At 34.1% G+C, this 22,604-nt stretch overlaps 1 protein-coding gene across 3 annotated transcripts in view; it reads right to left on the reverse strand.

Moving 5' to 3' along the window:
- Nucleotides 1–22,604, reverse strand: part of ABCB7 (ATP binding cassette subfamily B member 7) — a 103,654-nt gene that overhangs the window by 26,985 nt on the left and 54,065 nt on the right. For all 3 annotated transcript variants that reach the window (XM_008978112.4, XM_003824395.5, XM_055106255.2), the window contains exon 4: nucleotides 18,724–18,843. In XM_008978112.4, the coding sequence (XP_008976360.1) occupies nucleotides 18,724–18,843 (120 nt within the window). The remainder of the gene's footprint in view (nucleotides 1–18,723; nucleotides 18,844–22,604) is intronic.

Consider the following 22,604-nt stretch of genomic DNA (forward strand, 5'->3'; position numbering starts at 1 on the left):
AGTCATATGGCATCTCTATGCTGACCTTACTAAGAAACTGCCACACTCTTTCTAGAGTTGCTGTATCATTCTATTTTATATCTTTGAGACAGAGTCTCACTCTGTTGCCCAGGAAGGAGTACAGTGGCATGATCTCGGCTCAGTGCAACCTCCACCTCCCGGGTTCAAGCGATTCTCCTGCCTTCACCTCTTGAGTAGCTGGGACTACAATTGCACGCCACCAGGCCCAGATAATTTTTGTATTTTCAGTAGACACGGGGTTTCACCATGTTGGCCAGGCTGGTCTCAAAGTCCTGGGCTCAAGTGATCTCCTGCCTCGGCCTCCCAAAGTGCTGGGATTACAGGTGTGAGCCACCACGCCTGGCCTGCTGTATCATTTTACAATAACCAGCGAAGTATGAGTGACCCTGTTCTTCTGCATCCTCACAAACATTTGGTATTATCATTTTTTTAAATTTCAAAACTGTTCCAATAGGTGCATATTGATACCTCACTGATGTTGAGCACTTTTTAATGTGCTTATTTGCAATCTATATCTTCTCTTTGGTGAAATATCTGTTCATGTCTTTTATGCATTTTATAATTGGATTGTTTGTTTTTCTGCTGTTGAGTTTTAAGAGTTCTTTATATATTCTAAGTATAAGGCCTTTGTTGGATATGTGGTTTGCAAATATTTTCGCCCAGTCTACTGCCTTTTATTCTACTCAGGAGTCTAACTTCTCACTCCATTCAGCAGTAATGAGGAATCTCTTCTGCCAGGAGCCAATAGAGGCCCAAGTAGGAACCTGGATTTTCATCTCCACCCACAGTAATGAGGCAGCACCCCTGCTCCACTGAAGTGGTGACACAGGAGGCCTGCTAAACAGAAGATTTACATAAGATTCAGAGTCTAATAATACTCTACATGTCCAGGTTTCAATTTAAAAAATCATATCAAGAACCAATAAGATAAGATATCAATTTGAATAAGACAATACAATTAATAGACACTAACATCAGGATGACACAAACATTACACCTATCTGAAAGATTTCGGAGTAGCCATCATAAAAGTGCTTCCAGGAATATTTATGAACATGCTTGAAATAAGTGAAAAAATAGAAGTCTCAGGAAATAAATAAAGGATATAAAGAACCAAATGAAAAATACAGAACTGAAAAATATAATAACTGACATATAAAAACTCAATGGATGGGCTCCATGGCAAAATGGAGAAGACAGAGGCAAGTATTATTGAACTTGAAGATAGAACAATAATTAGGAATACAATGCTTTCATATATTCAAGGCAAATGTTTAATCATTCACATTCTACATTTTCTGCAATTATAGTATGAAAAACATCAACCATCGCTTAGGAACAGGAAGTTTGTCAGACTGCCAAAGTTTTTCTGAAGAAATTAAATTGATGCACATTAATAATATGTGAAAACAATTCTATCAGGCTTAATAAAAACACTGAAATCCCAGCGCTTGTTAATGTTCCATTATTATGCCATCCATCTTTGTTAAGTTTAGCTACAACTGATAGAAGCTATATAAATCTTACCAATCAAGATGTCAAGGTAAGGTATACAAGAGTCTTAGCAACCAAGCAGATGTTCTAGTAGTCAACAATATCATTAAAATACACAGCAGATGTTGGGATGCTACCTAAGCTTAACAACAGGGAAAAAATAGACTAAAGAAAAAAAAAAAGCCAACAGAGTCTCAGGGACCTATGGAGCTGTAACAAAACACTTACCATCCTTTATTGAGTCCCAGAAGGATAGCAGAAGAGTGTGGGGCACAAAAAAGTACCAACGAAGTAATGGCTGAAATTTTCCCAAATTCGGCAAAAGACATAAACCTATAATTTCAAGAAGCTGAGTAACCCAAATGTGGATAAACCCAAAGAAATTCACACCAAGACACATCATAATTAAACTTATGAAAGCTAGAGACAGAGAAAAAAAATCTTAAAACCAGCTAGATAAAAACACATTATGTATAAGGGAAAAACAATCTTAAGACAGCAGATTTCCACAGAGGCCAGCAGTAAGTGGCACAACATTTTTCAAGTGGTGAAAGAAAAGAACTGTCAACCTAGTACCGTACACTGGGCAAAATTAGCCTTTGTGAATGAAGGTAACATCAAGACATTTTCAGATTAAGGAAAACTAAGAGAATTAGTTACCAGAAGGCCTGCTTTAAAAGAACTGCTAAAGAAAATTCTTCATACAAGAAGTGAAAGCAGAAGGAAACCTGGAATATCAGGAATGAAGGAAGAGCAATGGAAATGGTAAATATCTGTGTAAATATAATAACCTATTTTTAAGTTCTTTAAAAATATGTTTGACGGTTAAAAGCAAAATTTATATTTGTCTAGAAAGATTCCATAGAGCAATAAAAAAGATTACTGACTGATGCGGTTTACAGTACATCAAGATATATGAAACAATTGTAAATATAAAGGGGGAAGGTAAGGGAACTTACAGAGTAGTAAGTTTTTACATTTCATTTGAAGTAGTAAAATATTGATCCTAAGCAGACTGTGAAAAGTTACTTATGTATATTATAATTTCCAGAGTAACCACTACAAAATTATATAAAGAGATAAACTAAAACACATAGTAGATAAATGAAAATGGGATAGTAAAATCTGTTCAAATAACATAAAAGGTGACAGTAAAGGTAAAACCAAGTAACAAAATAAATTTATCAGAAAATACATAATAAAATGGTAGACTGAAATCCAAATATATAAATGATAGCAATATTATCAATATATTACAATGATCAACAAAAATCAATAATTATTAATATATCAACATATTAGTGATGAACAGTTAGAAACCAAAATTTAAAAAAGAAAATTATTGACAATGCCCTCATCAAGTAAAAAAAATTCTTAAGTATAAATCTAACTCAGGGTCTCAACCTCCAGCACTACTGACAGTTTGGGTTCCATAATTATTTCTTGCGGGAAGAGCTATTCTGTGCATTGTATGATGTTTAGCAGTGTCCTTAACCTCTACCCAATACACACCAGTAGCATACCCCACCCCCTCTAGTTGTGACCTATAAAAATGTCTCCAGACATTGCCTAATGTCCTCATGGGGTCAAAATCACCCCTGGTTGGGAACCACTGGTATAATCAAACATGTATCATGTCTGTATGCTGAAAGCTATCAATGCTGATGAAATAAATCAAAGAAAAGCTAAATAAATGGAGAAACATACTACATTCATCCAATGGAAGACACGACCTAGTAAGGATGCCAATTCTACCCAAATTGGTCTACATTTTTAATAAAATTTTATTTAAAACATCATCAGGCTTCTTTGATAGAAGAGCTTTAATAGCTATAGAAAAGTTTATTCTAAAATTTATATGCAGAGGCAAAAAAACTGGAATAGCTAAAAACAATTTTGAAAAGAAGGGAAGAAAGTTGGAAGAATCATCCTACTTGGCTTTAAAACTTACTATAAAACTACAAATATATATATATATATATATATATATAAAATATAAAAATAGTGTGGTACTGGTGAATGCAGAAACACAAAGATCAATGAAACAGAATAGATTCCAGAAAAACATCCCATACATAATCATTATGGTAGAAAGAATAATGGCTCCCCAAAGATATTCATGTACCAATTTCCAGAACCTATAAAGATGATATTTTACATAGCAAAATGAACTTTGCAGATGTGGTTAAGCTGAAGAACATGATTATGTTCTTTATCCTTGATTTTGTGGGTGGGCCAAATCTAATTACAGGAGTACTTATAAGAGGAAAGTAGGAGAGTCAAAGTTGAGACGAAGGGAAGCAGAAGGGTCAGAGTCAGAGATAGATTGAACATGCTGTTGATGCTGAAGATGGAATAAGAGGCCCTGAGCCAAGGAATGTAGGTGAACTCTAGAAGCAGGAAAAGGCAAGGAAACAGATTTTCCTCAAGAGTTTCTGGAGGGAGCACAGCCATGCCAAATATCTTTATTTCGATCCAGTGAAACCTAATTTTGGATTTCTGACCTCCAGAAATGTAAGATAATAAATTTGTGGTGTTTTCAGCTACTATGTTTGTGATAATCTGTTACAGCAGCAATAGGAAACAAAGCAAATTGAATGGGGAAAGGATAGCCTTGGTGTTGGAACAACTGGAAAAAAATTCAATTTGGTGTTGGAACAATTGGAAAAAAATTTAATTTCTACCTAAACCTCATATAAGAATTCAAACTGTAGCACTTTAGTTCAGTACATATTTTTTAAAAAACGTGGCACAATCTAAATGTAAAAGAGAAAAATATATAAAACTTTTAGAAGAAAACAAAAGAGAAAATCTTAATGACCTTGAGTTAGGCAAATAGTTATTAGACATGACAACAAAAGCATAATCCATAAAGGAAAAAAATAATAAACTGAAATTTATCAAAATTAAAAACATTTGTTCTACATAAAATACTATTAAGGGGATTAAAAAACAAGCTACAGACTGGGAGAAAATATCTGCAAATCATATATCTGGTAAAGGTTTCATATCAGAATATATAAAGAATTCACTAAAGTTGAGAGGAAAAACATACAGCCCAATTAAAAAATGGACAAAATGCTTAAACAGACACTTCACAAAAGGAAGATATACAAATGTAAACTAAATACACACAAAGCTGCTCAATATCCCAGGCCTTAAGAGAAATGTAAATTAAAACCACAAGATACCACCATTCACCTGACAATACCAAGTGTTGACAAAGAAGCAAAGCAACAGGAACTCTTTCATATACTGCTGTGGGAATACAAAAAGAACTACTCTGGACAACAGCTTGGCAGTTTCTTATTGAGTTAAAAATGTGTTTAGCATGACCTAGCATTCCACTCTTAAGTGTTTATTCTAGAGATATGGAAACTCAGGTTCACACAAAAACCTGTGTCTGAATGTTTAAAGCAGCTCTAGTTATAACCTATAATCACTAAAAAGTGGAAAGAACCCAATGTTGTTGAATGGTGAATGGACAAACTCTGTTATATCCATACCATGGAATACTATTCGGCAATGAAAAGAAACAAACTGGTATATCCAATAACATGGATGAATGACCAAGACATCATGCTTAATGTGAGAAATCAGCTCAAAAGGTTATATACTACATGATACCATTTATATGGCATTCTCAAAATGAGAAAACTATAGTGATAGAGGACAAATCAATGTTACCCAGCAGCTAGGGGTCTGGAAAGGGTATGACTATAAAGAGGTAACAAAAGGGAGATTTTTGGGGTGATAGCACTTGTCTGTATCCTGACTGTGGTGGTAATTACATGAATACACACGTGTTAAAAATTATGGAACTGTATACTAAAAAGAGTGCACTCCATTGAATGTACATTAAAATTAAAAGAAATAAAGCCAGCATCACACCACAGACCCGGCTCCCTGGGGGCAGGAAATGTCTAAAAATAAGGCTGAATCACAGTGTATTTCAATAAAAATCAACCCAATATGAAGTTTCATACCCCTGTTACTTTTTAAAAATTAAGAAACTGGTTATATTTACAAGATTGTAATCTTGTGACAAAAGGTATATTTAATCTGACTGCAATGTGCACACTAAGTACACGAGAAATAAAGGAACTTTAAATTTTTTTTTTTTTTTTTTGAGATGGAGTCTCACTCTGTCGCCTAGGCTGGAGTGCAGTGGCGTGATCTCGGCTCACTGCAACTATCACCTCCTGTGTTCAAGTGATTCTCATGCCTCAGCCTCCCGAGTAGCTAGGACTACAGGCACGAACCACCACGCCCAGCTAATTTTTGTATTTTTAGTAGAGATGGGGTTTCACCATGTTGGCCAGGAAGGTCTCAAACTCCTGGCCTCAAGTGATCTGCCTGCCTCGGCCTCCCAAAGTGCTGGGATTACAGGTATGAGCTACCATGCCCAGCCTCAGGAACTTATAAAACTTTTTTTCTTTCTTAGATCAAAAATTTAAATCATATAAATAATCTGCTAGGCTCTTGAATTATCAAAGACTGGTATATCATTACAAAATGGTATTCATTTAATTTTTAGCACAAAACTGTACAATTTGGGACACTAACTGAAGAAGAGAGTTAAGTAAAAAGTAAAATTGCCATAAAGGACTACCAAAAGTATGCTATATCTACATGGTGCCAAAATTACTGGTCAATATAGTCAGTTTGCTGAGGACCTCAAGTTCTAGATTTAATTATCGCTTTTCCCATTATGATCATGACTAGTCATCTGAGGAACCCAATTCTTTCAGACTTTTTAATATCTAAACTCCTTAATAAATTCACCTCTTTCAGAGTGGCCTCTGTTAACTAAGGGCTTTATGAGCAGTGCTGCCAAGAAGTGCCCAATATATCTAAACAAGTAAAAAAGAATTTTGTTCCTTTAATTGCTTCTCTATTCACAAAAGAATCAGGAGAAAAAAGAATAAAGACCAGGAACACTAAAGAGAGATCTGATTAGCAAGGCAAAGCAAAGATAAAAGAAAACCAGACAAGGTAAGGTAGGAGATCGGCATGAATTATTTTCCAAGCACTGGTCACGAGGCCCCACTAAACAAACAGGATCTGAGAAAAACAGAATGCAGCAAAGAAACCAGCCAAAACCAGCTAGATCCAAGATGGTGACGAAAACAACCTCTAGTTGCCCTCATTGCTCATTATACACTAATTATAATGCATTACCATGCTAAAAGCAACTCCCACCAGAACCATTTACAAATGCCATGGCAACTCCTGGAAGTTGCTTTATATGGCTTAAAAAGGAGGAGGAACCCTTAGTTCCAGGAACTCCTCATCCCTTTTCCAGGAAATTCATGAATAACCCACCCCTTATTTCACAACTAATCAAGGAATAGCCACATAGCTAGCCAGAAATCCAATGCTGCTGAAAGGGCTGCTGCTACTACTCTGTCTATGGAGCAACCATTTTCCTGTACTCTGTTGCTCTAATAAACTTGCTTTCAGTTTGCTGTCAGCTCACTCTTAAATTCTTTCCTGCACGAAGCCAAGAACCCTCCCAGGCTGAGCCCCAATTTTGGGGTTTGCCTGCATTAAGGGTACTCAGACAATTTGTAAAGATTATCAGGGTAGTGGTAGAATCCTCACAGAACTGAAGTTTCTATTCTCATTAAAGGAAAAATATCAAACAACAACAAAGCAGTTATGTAAGTTGATCAAATAAAATTATTTTATATTGTATACATTATTAATTCATGAAAATTAGGCCTAGGCAACAAAGCAAATGTCATTAAAGATTTCCATTGTATAAACAAAATACTTCTGGCTTGTATATAAAGTTTGCTCTGGGCATCAAAGAGTAACCTCAACAGAAAACAGCCTATTTAATACAATCCTTGCAACATAGCTGAATATGGATCCTGAGAAAGTAAAGCAAGAGTTATGACTAATCTATATGAATAACAGACACGCAGAAGACTCCATATGCAAGACTTTTACATAATGTAATATTTGTAAGAAATGTCATTTTTACCTAGTCTGATAGTTTGAAAGTATAAACATGGAAAGGTATGACATAGAAAGGGACTATATGTCATTGTCATTTTCAATAACAGACATCTAAAAGCTAGAGATCATAATATCCGCAAAACAAACTTGTTTTACCTTATTTCATAGCTGAAGCACACAGAACTGAAAGCAAATTAAAGAATATGAAAGAGCAATTGACTTGCAGTCTCAACTCCACTAATCTAATCAAAGAGATAAGTCCTCTTATCTAAATCCTCTAGGAGATAAAACATTTAGAGGGGAAAAGTAGATCACACTGATATTTAATGAACAACCTCAATGTAACTAGTAGAAGTTACATGATATGTGAACCTGATTCATTAAAATTTTTTGTTCATATGGCCTTATCCCCTAAAATTTGTCTAGCCCCCGTTTAGCAGGTTCTAGAGGAAATTCTAGCCTCTGACACCTACAGCTACAGCTAACACTAAAGACAGCCAACTCCTAGCCAGATAAACATAAAATCTCACATTAAAGGCATATTTATCATCTAATGCATTGTGTCTAGCTTTCAAAAAAAATTACAAGGCATGCCAAAAGGCAAAGAAGAGTCTGAATAGACAAAGTAAACATCGGAACCAGACTCAGATAAGGCAGAGATTTTAGAATTATCAGACCAGGAATTTAAAATGCCAAAGGCTCTAATGGAAAAAGCAGACAGCATGCAAGAAAAGATGGGTAATATAAACAAAGAGAGAGGAATCTCTAAGAAAGAATCAAAAGGTTGTACAAGAAATCAAAAACACTCTAACAGAAATGAAGAACGTCTTTGATAGGCTCATCAGTAGACAGGACACAAAATAGAAAAGAAGCAGTGAGCTTGAAGACGTATGTCAGTGAAAACTTCACAAAGTGAAAAGCAAAGAACAAAATGAATTTAAAAGGGAAAAGAATATGCAAGAAATATGGGAGAATTACAAAAGGTGTAACATATGTATACATAATGGGAATACCATAAGGAAAAGGGAAAAGGAACAGGAAAAATAATTGAAATAATGAAGGCTAAGAATTTTCTAAAATTAATGACAACACCAAACCACAGATCCAGGAAAGCTTAGAGGACACCACGTAGAAAAAACAAAACAAAAGAAACAAAAAAAAAAAAACCACAACAACAGCAACAAAAAACTCCCAAAAGGTACAGCCTGGCATATCATATTCAAACTACAAAAATCAAAGACAAAAATAATCTTAAAAGAAGCCAGGGGAATCACCTATAAAGGAACAAGAATAAAAATAACAGTGAAGGCAAGCAAGAACAGAGTGGAATGAAATATTTAAACTGTTGAAAAAAAACAATCCACCAACCTAGAATTCTGCACCTAGTGAAACTGTCCTTTACAAGTGAGGGAAAAACATACACTCTCTACAAAAGCAAAAATTGAGGAAATTTGTTGCTAGTACATGGATCTTGCAAGAATTGTTTTTAAATAAAGTTTTCCAGAGAGAATGCAAATGATATTGGTCAAAACCTCAGATTTACATTTAATTGGGAAGCAATGTTAGAGAAGGAATAAATTAATGTAAAATAAAATAATTTATCTTTATTCTTAATTCATCTAACAGATAAGTTTCTTCAAAATAATAACAGCAACAATGTATTGGTAATTAAAGCTTATAAATAGGTGAAATGAATCACAGCAGTGTGTAAGTGATAGGGGGAATGAATTGGGAATACTGTTATGTGTACCACCCCCATGAAGCAGTAATAGTGTCATATTAAAGTGGAATTAGACTGCCTATAAATGTATAATGCAAACTCTATGGCAACCACTTAAAAACTAAAAAGTATAATTGGAATGTTAAATGATTAGAAAAAACAAAATCATATAAAATGTTTAATTAAAGCCAGAGAAGGAAGAAAAAGATTGAAGAAAAAGTAAAATAAAAGCAAAAACCAAAGAAGAAAGGAAATGAACAGAAAACAGTTACACATATGGTCAATATTAATCCAACAATATCAGTGAATCATTTTAAATGTGAATAGTCTACACCAATTAAAACACAGATTGTCACCATGGCTGAATCTGATGGCATTAAAAAAAAAACAGATTGTCAGAATGGATTTTTAAAAGATGATCCAATTACAGATCCAATTTTAAATATCAAGACATAATGAATTATATGTAAACGGATGAAGAAATATACACCACCTTAACCCTTATCAAAGCTAAGCTGGAGTAGAAACCATATTAATTTCAGATAAAGCACACTTCAGATCAAGGAAAATTAACAGGAACCAGGAATAAAAGAGGGGCATTACATAATGATAAAGAGGTTAATTCTCCAAAAAGATATAACAATCCTTAATTGTGTATGCAACTAACAGCAAAATATCAAAATGCATGAGGCAAAAACTGATAGAATGGCAAGGAAAAATAGATGCATCTTCTATTATATCTAAATGACACCTATAGGATACTTCATCCAACAAGAGCAGAATACACATTCTTTTCAAATTTGCACAGATCATTCACCGAGATAAATGACACCCTGGGCCATAAAACACACCTCTACAAATTTTTAAAAATACACATAGCACGAAGTATGCCCTAGGCAAAATGGAATTAAATTAGAAATCACTAACAGAATGACGGTAGGCATATCCCAATGATTAAACAACATGCTTTTAAATAACACATGGGTCAAAGACTAAAGAGAAATTTTAAAATATTTTGAACTAAATAAAGATGAAGATACAATGTATCAGAATTTGTGGGATGCAGCAAAAGCAGCACTTAAAAAGAAATTTATAGCACCGAATGCAAATATTAGAAAAGAAAGATCTAAGATGAATAATGTAAGTTTCCATCTTGGGAAAATAGAAAAAAAAAAAGGGCAAAAAAAGTGCAAATTAAATCCAAAGTAAGCAGAAGAATAAAAATTGGGGCAGAAATCAATGAAATTGAAAAAAGGAAATCAACAAAACCAAAAGCTGCCTCTTGGAAAAGAGCAATAAAATTGCTAAGTCTCTAGTCAGGCTAATCAAGCAAAAAAGAAAGAAGACAAACTACTAACATCAGAAATGAAAGGCAGGACTTCAGTACTGTTTCTATGAAAATTAAAAGATAATTGAGGGATAGTATGAGCAACTCTAGTCCAACAAATTTGATAACTTAGATGAAATGGACAAATTCCTTAAAAGATCCCTTCCTATAGAAGATACATTGATAAATTGAATTGGTCTGTATCTATTAAATAAATTGATTCAATAATTAATAACCTTCCAAAACAGAAAGCACTGGTCCAAATGGTTTCACTGGTGAATTTTACTAACTACTTAAAGAAGAAATGATGTGAATTCTCTATAATTTCTTCCAGAAAACAGAAGTAGAGGGAATACTTCCTCATTCCATGAAAACAGCACCATTCTAATATCAAAACCAAAGACATTACAAGAAAACTACAGACCATCCTCTTTCCTGAATATAGATACAAAAATCCTCAACAAAATATTACCAAATCATACCCAACAATGTATAAAAACAATTACATGACATAACCAAGTGGAATTTATTCTGGGTATGGAAAGCTGGTTCAACATTTGAAAATCAGTTAATGTAATCCATCACATCAACAAGCTAAAGAAGAAAAATCAAATGATGGCAGATGAAAAAAAATCATTTAACAAAATCCAACACCTATTCATTACAAAAACTCCCAGCAAACTAGGAATAGAGGAAAACTTCAACTTGATTACAAACACCTATAAAAAACCTTAAAGTTAACAACATACTTAATGGTGGGAAACTAAACTGTGAACAAGGCAAGGATGTCCTCTTTTATCACATTATATTCAACACTGTACTAGAAGTCATAGCTAATGCAATAAGAAAAGGAAATAAAGGTATTCATTCTACAAAGGACAAAATAAAACTGTCTTTGTTTGCAGGTGATATAATTGTCTATACAGAAAATCTGAAAAAAAAATCAACAAAAAACCCTACTAGAACTAAAAAGCAATTACAGCAAGGTTGCAGCATACAAGGTCATATACAAAAGTCAACTACTTTCCCACATACCACCAATGAACAATATGCAATTTGAAATAAAAAATACAACACCATTTAAATTAACAACAAAAAATGAAATACTTCAGTACAAATATAACAAATGTGTGCAAAAAGCATATGAGGAAAACTACAAAACTCATATGAAAGAAATCAAAGAAGCTAAATAAATGGAGAGATACTCCATGTTCATGTATAGGAAGACTCAATATTGTTGAGATGTCAGTTTTCTCCAGCTTGATCTATAGATTCAATGTGACCCCAATCAAAATCCCAGTAAGTAATTTTGTGGATATGGACAAACTGATCCTAAAGTTTATATAGAAAGGCAAAAAACTCAAAACAGCCAACAGAATACTGAAGAAGAAAACAATACTGGAGGTCTGACACTACCTGACTATAAGACTTACTCTATGAAGCTACAGTAATCCTGACAGTATGGTACTGGTCAAAAAATAGACAAATAGATCAATGGAAATAGAAGAGACAGCACAAAAATGGACTCACAAAAATATAGTCAACTGATCTTTCACAAAGGAGCAAAGGCAACCCAATGGGAAAGAGACAGCCTTTTCAATAAATGATGCTGGAGCAACTGGACATGCCAATGGAAAAAAAAAGGAATCCAAACACAGACCTTACATATTTCATAAAAATTAACTCTAAATAGATCATAGACCAAAATGTAGAAGATGAAACTATAAATCATTTAGAAGATAACGTAAGATAAAATCCAGGTAACCTTGGGTTTGGCAATGACTTAGCATCAAAAACATGATCCATGAAAGACTGGTAAGTAGGACTTCATTAATATTAAAAACTTCTGCTTTACAAAAGACACTGTCAAGAGAATAAGATGACAAGCCACAGACTGAGACAAAGTATTTGCAAAAGACTTAACTGATAAAGTATTTGTATCCAAAATTACAAAAGAACTCTTAAATCTCAACAATAAGAAAACAATCAAATTTAAAAATGGGCAAAAGAACTGATCAGACACTTCACCAAAGAAGATATACAAATGACAAAAAAAGCATATGAAAAGATGCTCAACATCATATGTCATTAGGCATTTGTAAATTAGAACAAAAGTGAGATGCTACCACACACCTATTAGAATGGCTAAAATCTAAAATATCAATAACACCAAATGCTAGTGAGGATGTGGAGCAATAGGAACTCTTATTCATTGCTTGTAGGAATGTAGAATGGTATACCAACTATAAAAGGTTATTTGGCAGTTTCATACAAAACAAAACATAGTCTTACAAGACAATCCAGCAATTGTGTTCTTTGGTATTTACCCAAATGAGATGAAAACTTATGGCCACACAAAAACCTGCACACAAATGTTTACTGCAGCTTTATTAATGATGGCCAAAATCTAAAGGAAACCAAGATGTCTTTCAACAGGTGAGTGGATAAACACACTATAGTACATCCATATAACAAAATATTATTCAGTGATACAAAGAAAAGAGCTATCAGGTAACACACACCCACACAATGAATATCTTGAAATACATATTGTGAAGTGAAGGAAGCCAGTCTGAAAAAGCTACATACCATATGGTTCCAACTATATGACATTCTGGAAAAGGCAAAACTAGAGAGTTAGTAAAAAGATCACTGTTGTTAGGAATTCTGGAGGAAGGAAGGACAGATGAGTAGATGGATCACATGGGATTTTGGGGGCAGGGAAACTATTCTATATGATATCATAATGGTGAATACACGACATTATACATTTCCCAAAAACCATATAACTGTACAACACAAAAAGTGAATCCTAATGTAAACTATGGACTTGGTTAATAATAATGTATCTTTTCAAAATAATTGGTTCATCAGTTTTAGCAAATGTACCACATTAATGCAAGATGTTAATAACAGAAGAAACTGCATTGTGGGGAAAAAAAGGGGGTATATATAAGAACTCTTTGTACTTGTTGTTCAATTTTTCTGTAAACTTAAAACTTCTCTAAGATATAGTATTTTAATAATAATAATAATAATAATAATAATAATAATAATAATACCAGGGTAAAATTCATACTTCTCAAAAAGGCATCAGGTAGCACTGTCTCATTTTAAAAAATATTTTTCAGAAAAGTTTCAAAAAAATGAAGAAGTACATAAATGTTTTAAAGTTACAAATGTCAAAATAGTTATTCAAAAATACTAAATCCTTCATAAAGCCTTCCCTATATGCTTAATTGTTGGTACTCTCCTACAGCTTCATTTGTCTCTCCTTTTGGATGTTTCTATTATGTTATATACATATATATATATATATCTCTTATTATTTGTTAGTCACTCAATAAATACTTGCTCAATATATATATCACCTGTTATACTTTATATAACAGATGCATTTCTGAAGAAAAAGGGTGTTTATTTTTATAAATCACTCTCCCTTGAAATTATTATAATTGTAAAGATAGCTTATATTTGCACTTGATACTTTAACTTCCTTTGCCCCCAGTTTTTCTGTCGACTAAGTGGTTTCCAAGATGGCAGTGGTTAGAGAATATGAATAAACATTTTTTGGTAATACTAAAGGTAACATACATTTTATAAAATCAAATGACTTCAATAAATATGTTTTACATTTTCCTTAAATCCTGGCATGGTTGTATGTAAAATACTAATAGAAAAGTTGAATTAGGTTGGCCGGGAGTGGTGGCTCATGCCTGTAATCCCAACACTCTGGGAGGCTGAGGCGGGCGGATCACCTGAGGTCAGGAGTTTGAGACCAGCCTGACCAATATGATAAAACCCTGTCTCCACTAAAAATACAAAAATTAGACGGGCATGGTGGCATGCACCTGTAATCCCAGCTACTCAGGAGGCTGAGACAGGAGAATTGCTTGAACCCGGGAGGCGGAGTTTGCATTGAGCAGAGATCATGCCACTGCACTCCAGCCTGGGCAACAAGGGTGAAACTCCATCTTAAAAAAACAAAAACCCCATAGAAGACCTCAAATTCCCCAGATTAATAATGATATGATACTCCTATGATATATGTATAGATGGTAAAAAAATACATTACATATGATTTGTAGGGATTTAAGGAATGAATACAAATGGCATTTTGTTTTTGTCTCTCTTGGTAGTAGAACCGCTAAAATACATCTTATATAGAACCCAAACATATTAAAATAGAATTGCTGCAACTCTGCTAGAAGAAATACCAATCCCCTCTCTTAGTCTACTCTGGGCTCCAAATCATCTCTACATAATATCATTTGTCTTTAAAATTTTTGCTGGAGACAATGATAGCCTTAAGACCCTCAGGATCAAAAGAGCATTAAAAAGTAAATAAGCAAGCAGAAGGTATGCTATGTTCTCATACATTAGGCACAAAATCTTCCTCCTGTTTTCTTCTTCTTACTTGACAATCCTTTCTTTCTTCTTTCTCATCTATGTTTCATGCCTAGTTATGATACCACTACAGCCATGCAGATGGCAGGGTGGCATTTAGAGCTGAGAAGATTCTTGAACACTGCACTAAAATCCCCAGAATATGTGGAGGAGGTAGGAAAGATCAGAATATAAAGAGGCCTAGATTGATCCAAGGTGTTTATATGCCAAAGCATATATTCAGGTTTGATGAAAAATAGGAAGCCAAGGATAAAAGGGGATAACAATCCATCTTTCCACACCAATTATAAAACACACCTGCAATACTACTCAAGAATAAACAATGATCACTTTTTAAATATTTGCAAGAGCAAGCACTTTTAAACGGACAGTCCGCAAAGCTGTGCAAATGCTTTTTGGAATGGTCAAATGCTACTACTATGTTCTACATGCTTAAAGTTATTCTATGATCTAGTTTCTGTTTTGTAAAAAGAAAATTGTTTTCTATATGCTTTGAAAGTACTAGCAGGCACTCATCATAACATCTGGCAATTTCTTCCTTCTCCTGATTCAAAAGAAATCAAACATTCTTTTTGAGGATTTTCTATATTCACTTCTGCTTATCTGCAATCAGTTTACATGAGTTTAGTATAGCATTTTCCATCTTATGGGCACTCAGTAGTTGTTGATTAAAGAATCAAATATTAACCTTCTAAAAATATTTTAGTCATTAAGGAAGTTAGTTTAGATCTAGATTTCATACCCTGATATTGACCTGTCACTAAGCAACAGAAATCTGTATTTTGAAGGACTGGAACTCACTCTAAAAATAAATTCTAATACAAATGCCATTACTTAAGACTCTCCACTTTGACTAGCTTAATTAGTCATGTTCTAACCTGTTCTCTTCAATTAAAAAGAAAGTCTAGAAAACAATCTGCCTTTAACTTGTCAGCAAAGTACTTGCATTCAACTAACAAAGGAGCATATGAGCTCAGAATCATATTTATCCTTAGGTAATTTGTATGTAAAAGACAATTCAGCAACCAATACTATGCTAAAAATGCACGAGGGTTAAAATTTTTCAACAATATGTACTAAAATTACATTTGTAATATTGTTCTCTCTGTTCAGCTTAAACAAATGTAACAAAAAATGCTTTCTTGACCTGTTGCTCAGCATCTTGATTTAAGTAAGTACTCTTTCCCAAGAATGGGTGAGATCCCCGGGAGAGTACTCAACAGAGATTACAGATGAGAAAGGAGACATGAAAATGGAGTCTGATTGTGAATTATTTTGGCTTTTCTCTTAACTGTACAGTCACTCCTTCTCAGTTTCCTCTATTTACTTCCCTAGAGGAACACATTAATCAAAGGTACTGTCCCTAGTTGTCTTCTATTTCCTTCTATTTGTGTTCTTTTCCTTGGTGAACTCACTAATTTGCATTGTTTCAACTGTCATCTCAATCTCTCTAGACCTGGGCTCCTTCCTGAGCTTGTTTCACATTTTGTATTACCAGCTGAATATCTCTATCTGGGTGTTCTGCTAGTACCTAAAACTTAACATGTCCAAAACCAAGATCTTCATTTTCCCCAAACAAGACCTTCTGATTATACCCACTTTTGTTAAAGGCATTCTTATTCTCTCATCCTGGAATCCTACTTTTTTTTTTTTAATTTCTAACAGTTGACCCATTGCTAAGTATTGTTGACTCTATCTCCCCTACTGCACAGTATCTCTTGCATTTTCCTCCATGTTGCAATTTCTACTACTATTTCAGTACAAACTGCTATTACTTCTTATCTAGACTATCATATGAGCCTTATAACTGGTCAGTAAACATTTGCTGAATGAATGTGTGAAATAAATGGTATCCCTACTTTAGGTCTATCACCATTTGAATTCATCTTTTACACATGGCCAGATTAATTTCCTAAAACACAGTTCTAACCTTATTACTCATCTATTCAAAATACAGGTTCCCACTTCCCACATAATTAAATACATTTTTCTGTCTCACAGTCACAATATTTCACATTTACGAGCTCTAATCTGTCTTTCCAAGCTTATTTCCGAATTCTCTGAAACATCTTCCCCTCGCTGGAACCAAGATAGACTACTCACTTCTGTACACATACTATGCTCTCTCACAACTAGGCCATTTTTCATGTTATTCCTACACCTGTAATAATCCTACTCATCAATCAAGGTCTATCTCAGATGTCATCTCCTCTGTGAAACCTTTCCTAACTCCCCATGATGGTGGTTCCTAACTTTCTTCTGAAACCCCACAACACCCGACTGGCACTTCTTTAAATCATTTATGACCTACCTTTTATTAGGGCAATAAAATAAAGCTTGCCTTATCCCATATGGTTTGAGGAAAGAAATTTGCTTTGTTCATATCTGAACACTCTGCAATGCCAAGAACAGTAGTGTGTATAAGTTCTCAATTAATATTTTTAGGGTAGGGAAAAGAATAAGCAAATAAAGGAGAGTATACATAATATAGGGAAAAAATAAGTGGTAAGAACTGGGTTCTAAAATAAAATCTTAATCCTTATATATAAGAGTGGTAGCCAAATTTTAGCCAAACCTCCTTTATGCTCATTTTAAGCAAACACTTTTTACCATTATTTTTGGAAATCTAAATTTATTTATTTTTAATACTTGTATTTTACTACCTGCCAGGCACTGTTATAAGTCCTTTATATGTTAACTTATTTAATCTTTATAGCAACCCTATTTTACAAATGGACAAACTGAGGCACACAGACTAAACAACTTGCTTAAGGTTACAAGGTGGCAAAGCCCAAGCAGTCTGATTCCAGAGACTTCATCATGACAATATAGTATACCTACAAACGTGTACTTCCCTGACATTAAAATCTGAGTAAATTGGGGGCTGGGTGCGGTGGCTCATGCCTGTAATCCCAGCACTTTGGGAGGTCGAGGCGGGTGGATCACCTGGGGTCAGGAGTTAGAGACCAGCCTGGTCAACATGGTGAAACCCCATCTCTACTAAAAATACAAAAATTAGCTGGGCATGGTGGCGCACGCCTATAATCCCAGCTACTCGGGAGGCTGAGGCAGGAGAATTGCTTGAACCCGGGAGGCAGAGATTGCAGTGAGCCAAGATTGTGCCACTGTACTCCAGTCTGGGCAACAGAGTGAGACTCTGTATCAAAAAAAAAAAAAAAAGAAAAAAAAATCTGAGTAAATTTGAAACAAGGTTTTTATTTTCTTGAAAACTCGAGGTCATCATTATAACTTTGCTTTATATAGTACAATGACAAACTGAGAAGGCTGCTGAAATGCAGAGGGCTCCTATACTGAACGTACCAAAACAGTCAGGTTTTGTGGCTTTTGTTTTGTTTAGCTTTTCTCTTGATATTAAGCTGTTGCTTATTACTTATGGCTATCAGTGTTCCTAAAATGGCTTCATCCTCTTTTCAATTTACTGGGATCTGGGAACCAAGCTTACCAAAAATATGTATTATTTCGGAGCCAAAGAGGCTCCGAAAAGCTTCTTTTACAAAGGTGCTTATGCTTTGTTACAATCAATGCTCCTATATCTCACAATGGTTTCAAGGAGTGAATTCCACTAATTCTGTGAGAAGTCTGATCCAGAGATAAACAGGACATTACCATATAATTTCTAATGACTGCATAAAATAATTATGTAAACTAAATGAGGGTCCTAAAAGTTGGTCATGCTACCCCAAAAGTGATTTACACCAGGCCCAGGATTCATAACTAGAAAATGTAGTATTTCTTAGTTAGAGCAACCAAACAATGCATAATTTCTTACCTTTGCACCACCCAAAAATCCCAGCGAAATGGCAACTCTAGCTCGTAGATCTGGCCTGTCTTTGGGCCACACATAAGAAAGCATTGCTTTTATGATTTTCCGAGTATCAACATCTTTTAACTATTGAAAGAGAGAAAACAAAGCAGTGAATAACATGTCATTTCAAATATAACCATAATTCAATAACGTAGAATTTATATATTTGAGAAATACATGAAAACATTACAAATATAACTTTTATTCTGAATCTAAGGCTAATATCTTTCAAAATCAAAATATTTTAGAGAAAAATTATTTCAATTACTTTAAAAAAGTTATTCATTTCTCTTAAATGTCTTACTTTCAATTTTAGCCACTCTCATATTGTTAAAAAAGTAATTTAGTGGTCATGAAGGGACATGTACTATACATTTATTTATTAAGCTACCAAAACACTACAGAAAATTCAAAAAAAATTTCCATATTTCCATTTTGTAGTAGAAAATTTATATACATTTTGGCTATTTGTCAGTTTTTTACTTAAAACACTTTGGAGTCCCAAGTCTAAACTCATGGTAGAGCTGAGTTGCAATACTCCTTTTAGGAAAGCAGAGGGCTTGGTATTGACTATATCAAACAAAGTTGAGTTACTGAAAATTTCCTCACAAATGCAATTTTCCAATAATACTTAATCTGATCTAAATCCATCTCACATTTTTTTCTTTGTCCCATGTTCCTGAGGCAACATTCCCATTAAATTCTTTTGCTTTACTTTCAGCTTTAGAGGCAGAATATTAAGAATAAAAACCACATTTTCTAATACCAAACTAAGTAGACCAATACATATATATTCTAAAACTACTATATTATTATGATTGGCAAAACAATCCCCATTTAAACATTAAAATCATAACTTGATTTCTGGAAAAGGTATTAAAAAGAATAAAACATACCCAAAAAACACTGAAAAAGAAAAAAGTAAAAAAAAAAAAAAAAAGATACTGCTTATTACTGCTGAGGGCATATGAAAATGAGCACTCTAATACACTGTTGATGGAGAATACACTGAAATAATCTTTCTGGAGAGCAATTTGCTATATATTACAAGCTTTTAAAATAATTTTGCCCTTTGTGTCAATAATTCTACTTCTGGGAATTTATGCTAAAAAAAAAACCCTTATAAATATGCTCTAAGTTGAATCAATTTTATCTCCTAAAAATCTCTTGAATCTATTTCTTTCCATTTCTAACCATAAACCTCATCTGAGCTATCATCAATTATCGTGTAAACCACTGCAACAATCTCCTAACTGATCTCCCTGCATCTACTTTGTCCTTATCTAGTAAGTTCACCCTGCAATCAGATTTCCCTTCCAGCTTAAAACCATTAAGCAGTATCCTATCATTCTTGGGATAAAAAACTAAAATCTGTAACATGGCTTATAAGGCTCTGCTTGGTCTGGCCTCTGGATACCTCTCCAGTTATGTTTTATACCACTGCTTTCAGTGCTTAGGCCACACTGCCTTTCTTTTAGTTCCTTAAACATTCCATAATCCCTTCTGTCATGGGGACTTTACACAGTAATGTCTACTCTGTCTGGAATAATCTCTCTCTCTCTAACACCTTCCCCTGTGGCCCCTTCAACCTCTTTCAACTAGTTGACCAACAGCTCAAATAGCATTTCCTCAATAATGTCTTCCCTAGCCCATCAGGGTCCTTTGCCTTATTCTCGCACAGTACATTATTCCTTTCTTTCACAGTATCCATTTCAGTTATAAACTACATAAACAGCAGTACAATTATTTGATTAATATCCACTCTCCTGCACATTCCACATGAGTAATCACTCTAACAGTAGTGCTTACTGTTGTAACTCAAAGCCAAATACAGTGACTGACATACAATAGGTACCTAATGAGTATTTGTTGAATAAAGGAATGAAAATTTAGCTATAAGGTTGTTTATACCAATTCTGTTTTAATAGAAACAAAATTGGAAACAGCCTAAGTGATACATGTTGGAGAACAGTGTAAATAGAGTGAACACATACAACAAAATGCAGCCATTCAGAAATGTATGTAGTGACAGAGGAATGTGTTAAATGAAAAAAGCAGAGTGAAAAAAATATTTTTGTGGGAAAAAATGTGATATATGTAGGAGTTTACACCAAAAGTGTCAATAACAGTAGCTGTGAGTGGGTGGAATCATTGATACTTTTTTATGGCCTTTTGTTGTTGTTGTTGGCTAGCTTCTACTTTTTATAATTCACATATATTCAGCAGGGGTTAGGGAGGGAAGTTATATAATTTCGAGTAGATTTGCAAAGCAAGGAACGGGGGGAAATTGTCAACATATAATATAAAACTAACCTGTATTATATAAGGTACTGTCAAGGCCCAGGACAGTACCTTATATAATACAGGTTAGTTTCATATTATAGTTATCCCTCTAGGACTCAGCAAACTACTTTTCTAGTCTTTTAGGCAGTTTATCGCATAAAGAGTATTAGAAATAAAATTGTTCATATTGTAAAAACACAAGAGTTATCTTCCTGAACTGCTTTAAATACATAAGATGACAAAAATATGAAATGCTGAAAGTATAGTTCTTAATGTTTTATTTTATACACACACATATACATGCTCTTATAACTGGTAAGACCTTCTAAGGCAGTAATTTTAAAATTCCCTTTCCCAATAGAATATTATGAAATAAATATAATTTAAAGCATTATAACACAAACTAGGGCATTTCAACCACTTTCCCATTTCATGAGTTTTGTCTATCTTACTTTTCTTGATGGAATAATGGAAAAAGGCCCTGCTTTCATGTATCTTTAGAAACACTCTCTTCTATCAAAACCTTCTACAACACATCCCAGAATTTTTTCAATAAGGACACAGTGAAGTTATGGCTAAGAGCAAGAAAATTATTCTAGTTGGCTTAATAGTGCATAAAATGTCACCACTTCATTTAACAAAATGGGTTCTGAAGTTATGTAATCATGCATTATGAGTCCATTAAGCTGTAAAGTACATGAATTCCATTAGTTTTGATAAACTATAAAGTTTGAAAAATAATGCATTTTTTTAACTGGAGACCAAACCAAAGAGGCATTTCAGAGTCCGAGGCACAGTTTTTATTGATTCATAATATTTTACATATTTATGGGGTACACGTGAGATTTTGTTGAATGTACAGAATATGTAATGATCAAATCGGAGTATTTGGGGTATCTATCTCCTTGAGTATTTATCATTTCTATGGGTTGGGAACATTTCAAGTTCTCTCTTCCAGGTACTTTGAAATACACATTATTGCTAATTATAGTCACCCTGCTCTCCTATCAAACATTAAAACTTACACCTTTTATCTAACTGTAGGTTTGTACCCATTGACCAATCTCCCTCTATCCCCCACTCCTAACCACACACCCTTCCCAGTCTCTGATATCTATCACTCTATTCTCTACCTCTATAAGATCAACTTTCTTAGATGACATGTGATATTTGTCTTTCTGTGTCTGACTTATTTCACTTAACATACTAACCTCCAGTTCCATTCATGTTGCTGCAAATGACAGGATTTCACTTTTTTGTAGACTAAGAGTACTCCACATTTATATTATCGTATTTCCCACTGATGGACACTTAGATTGATTCCATATCAGCTATTGTGAAAAGTACTGCAATCAACATACAACATGCAGGTATCCTTTGATATACTGATTACCTTTCCTTTGGATAAATATCAGGTAGTGGGATGGCTGGATCATATGGTAGTTCTAGTTTTAGTTCTTTGAGAAATCTCCATACTGTTTTTCATAGTGGCTGTACTAATTTACAGTCCCACCAACAGTGTATAAGAGCTTCCTTTTCTCTGCATCCTCACCAATATCTGT

The sequence above is a fragment of the Pan paniscus genome, chromosome X (genome assembly GCF_029289425.2).
Source record: "Pan paniscus chromosome X, NHGRI_mPanPan1-v2.0_pri, whole genome shotgun sequence".
Taxonomy (NCBI): Eukaryota; Metazoa; Chordata; class Mammalia; order Primates; family Hominidae; genus Pan; species Pan paniscus.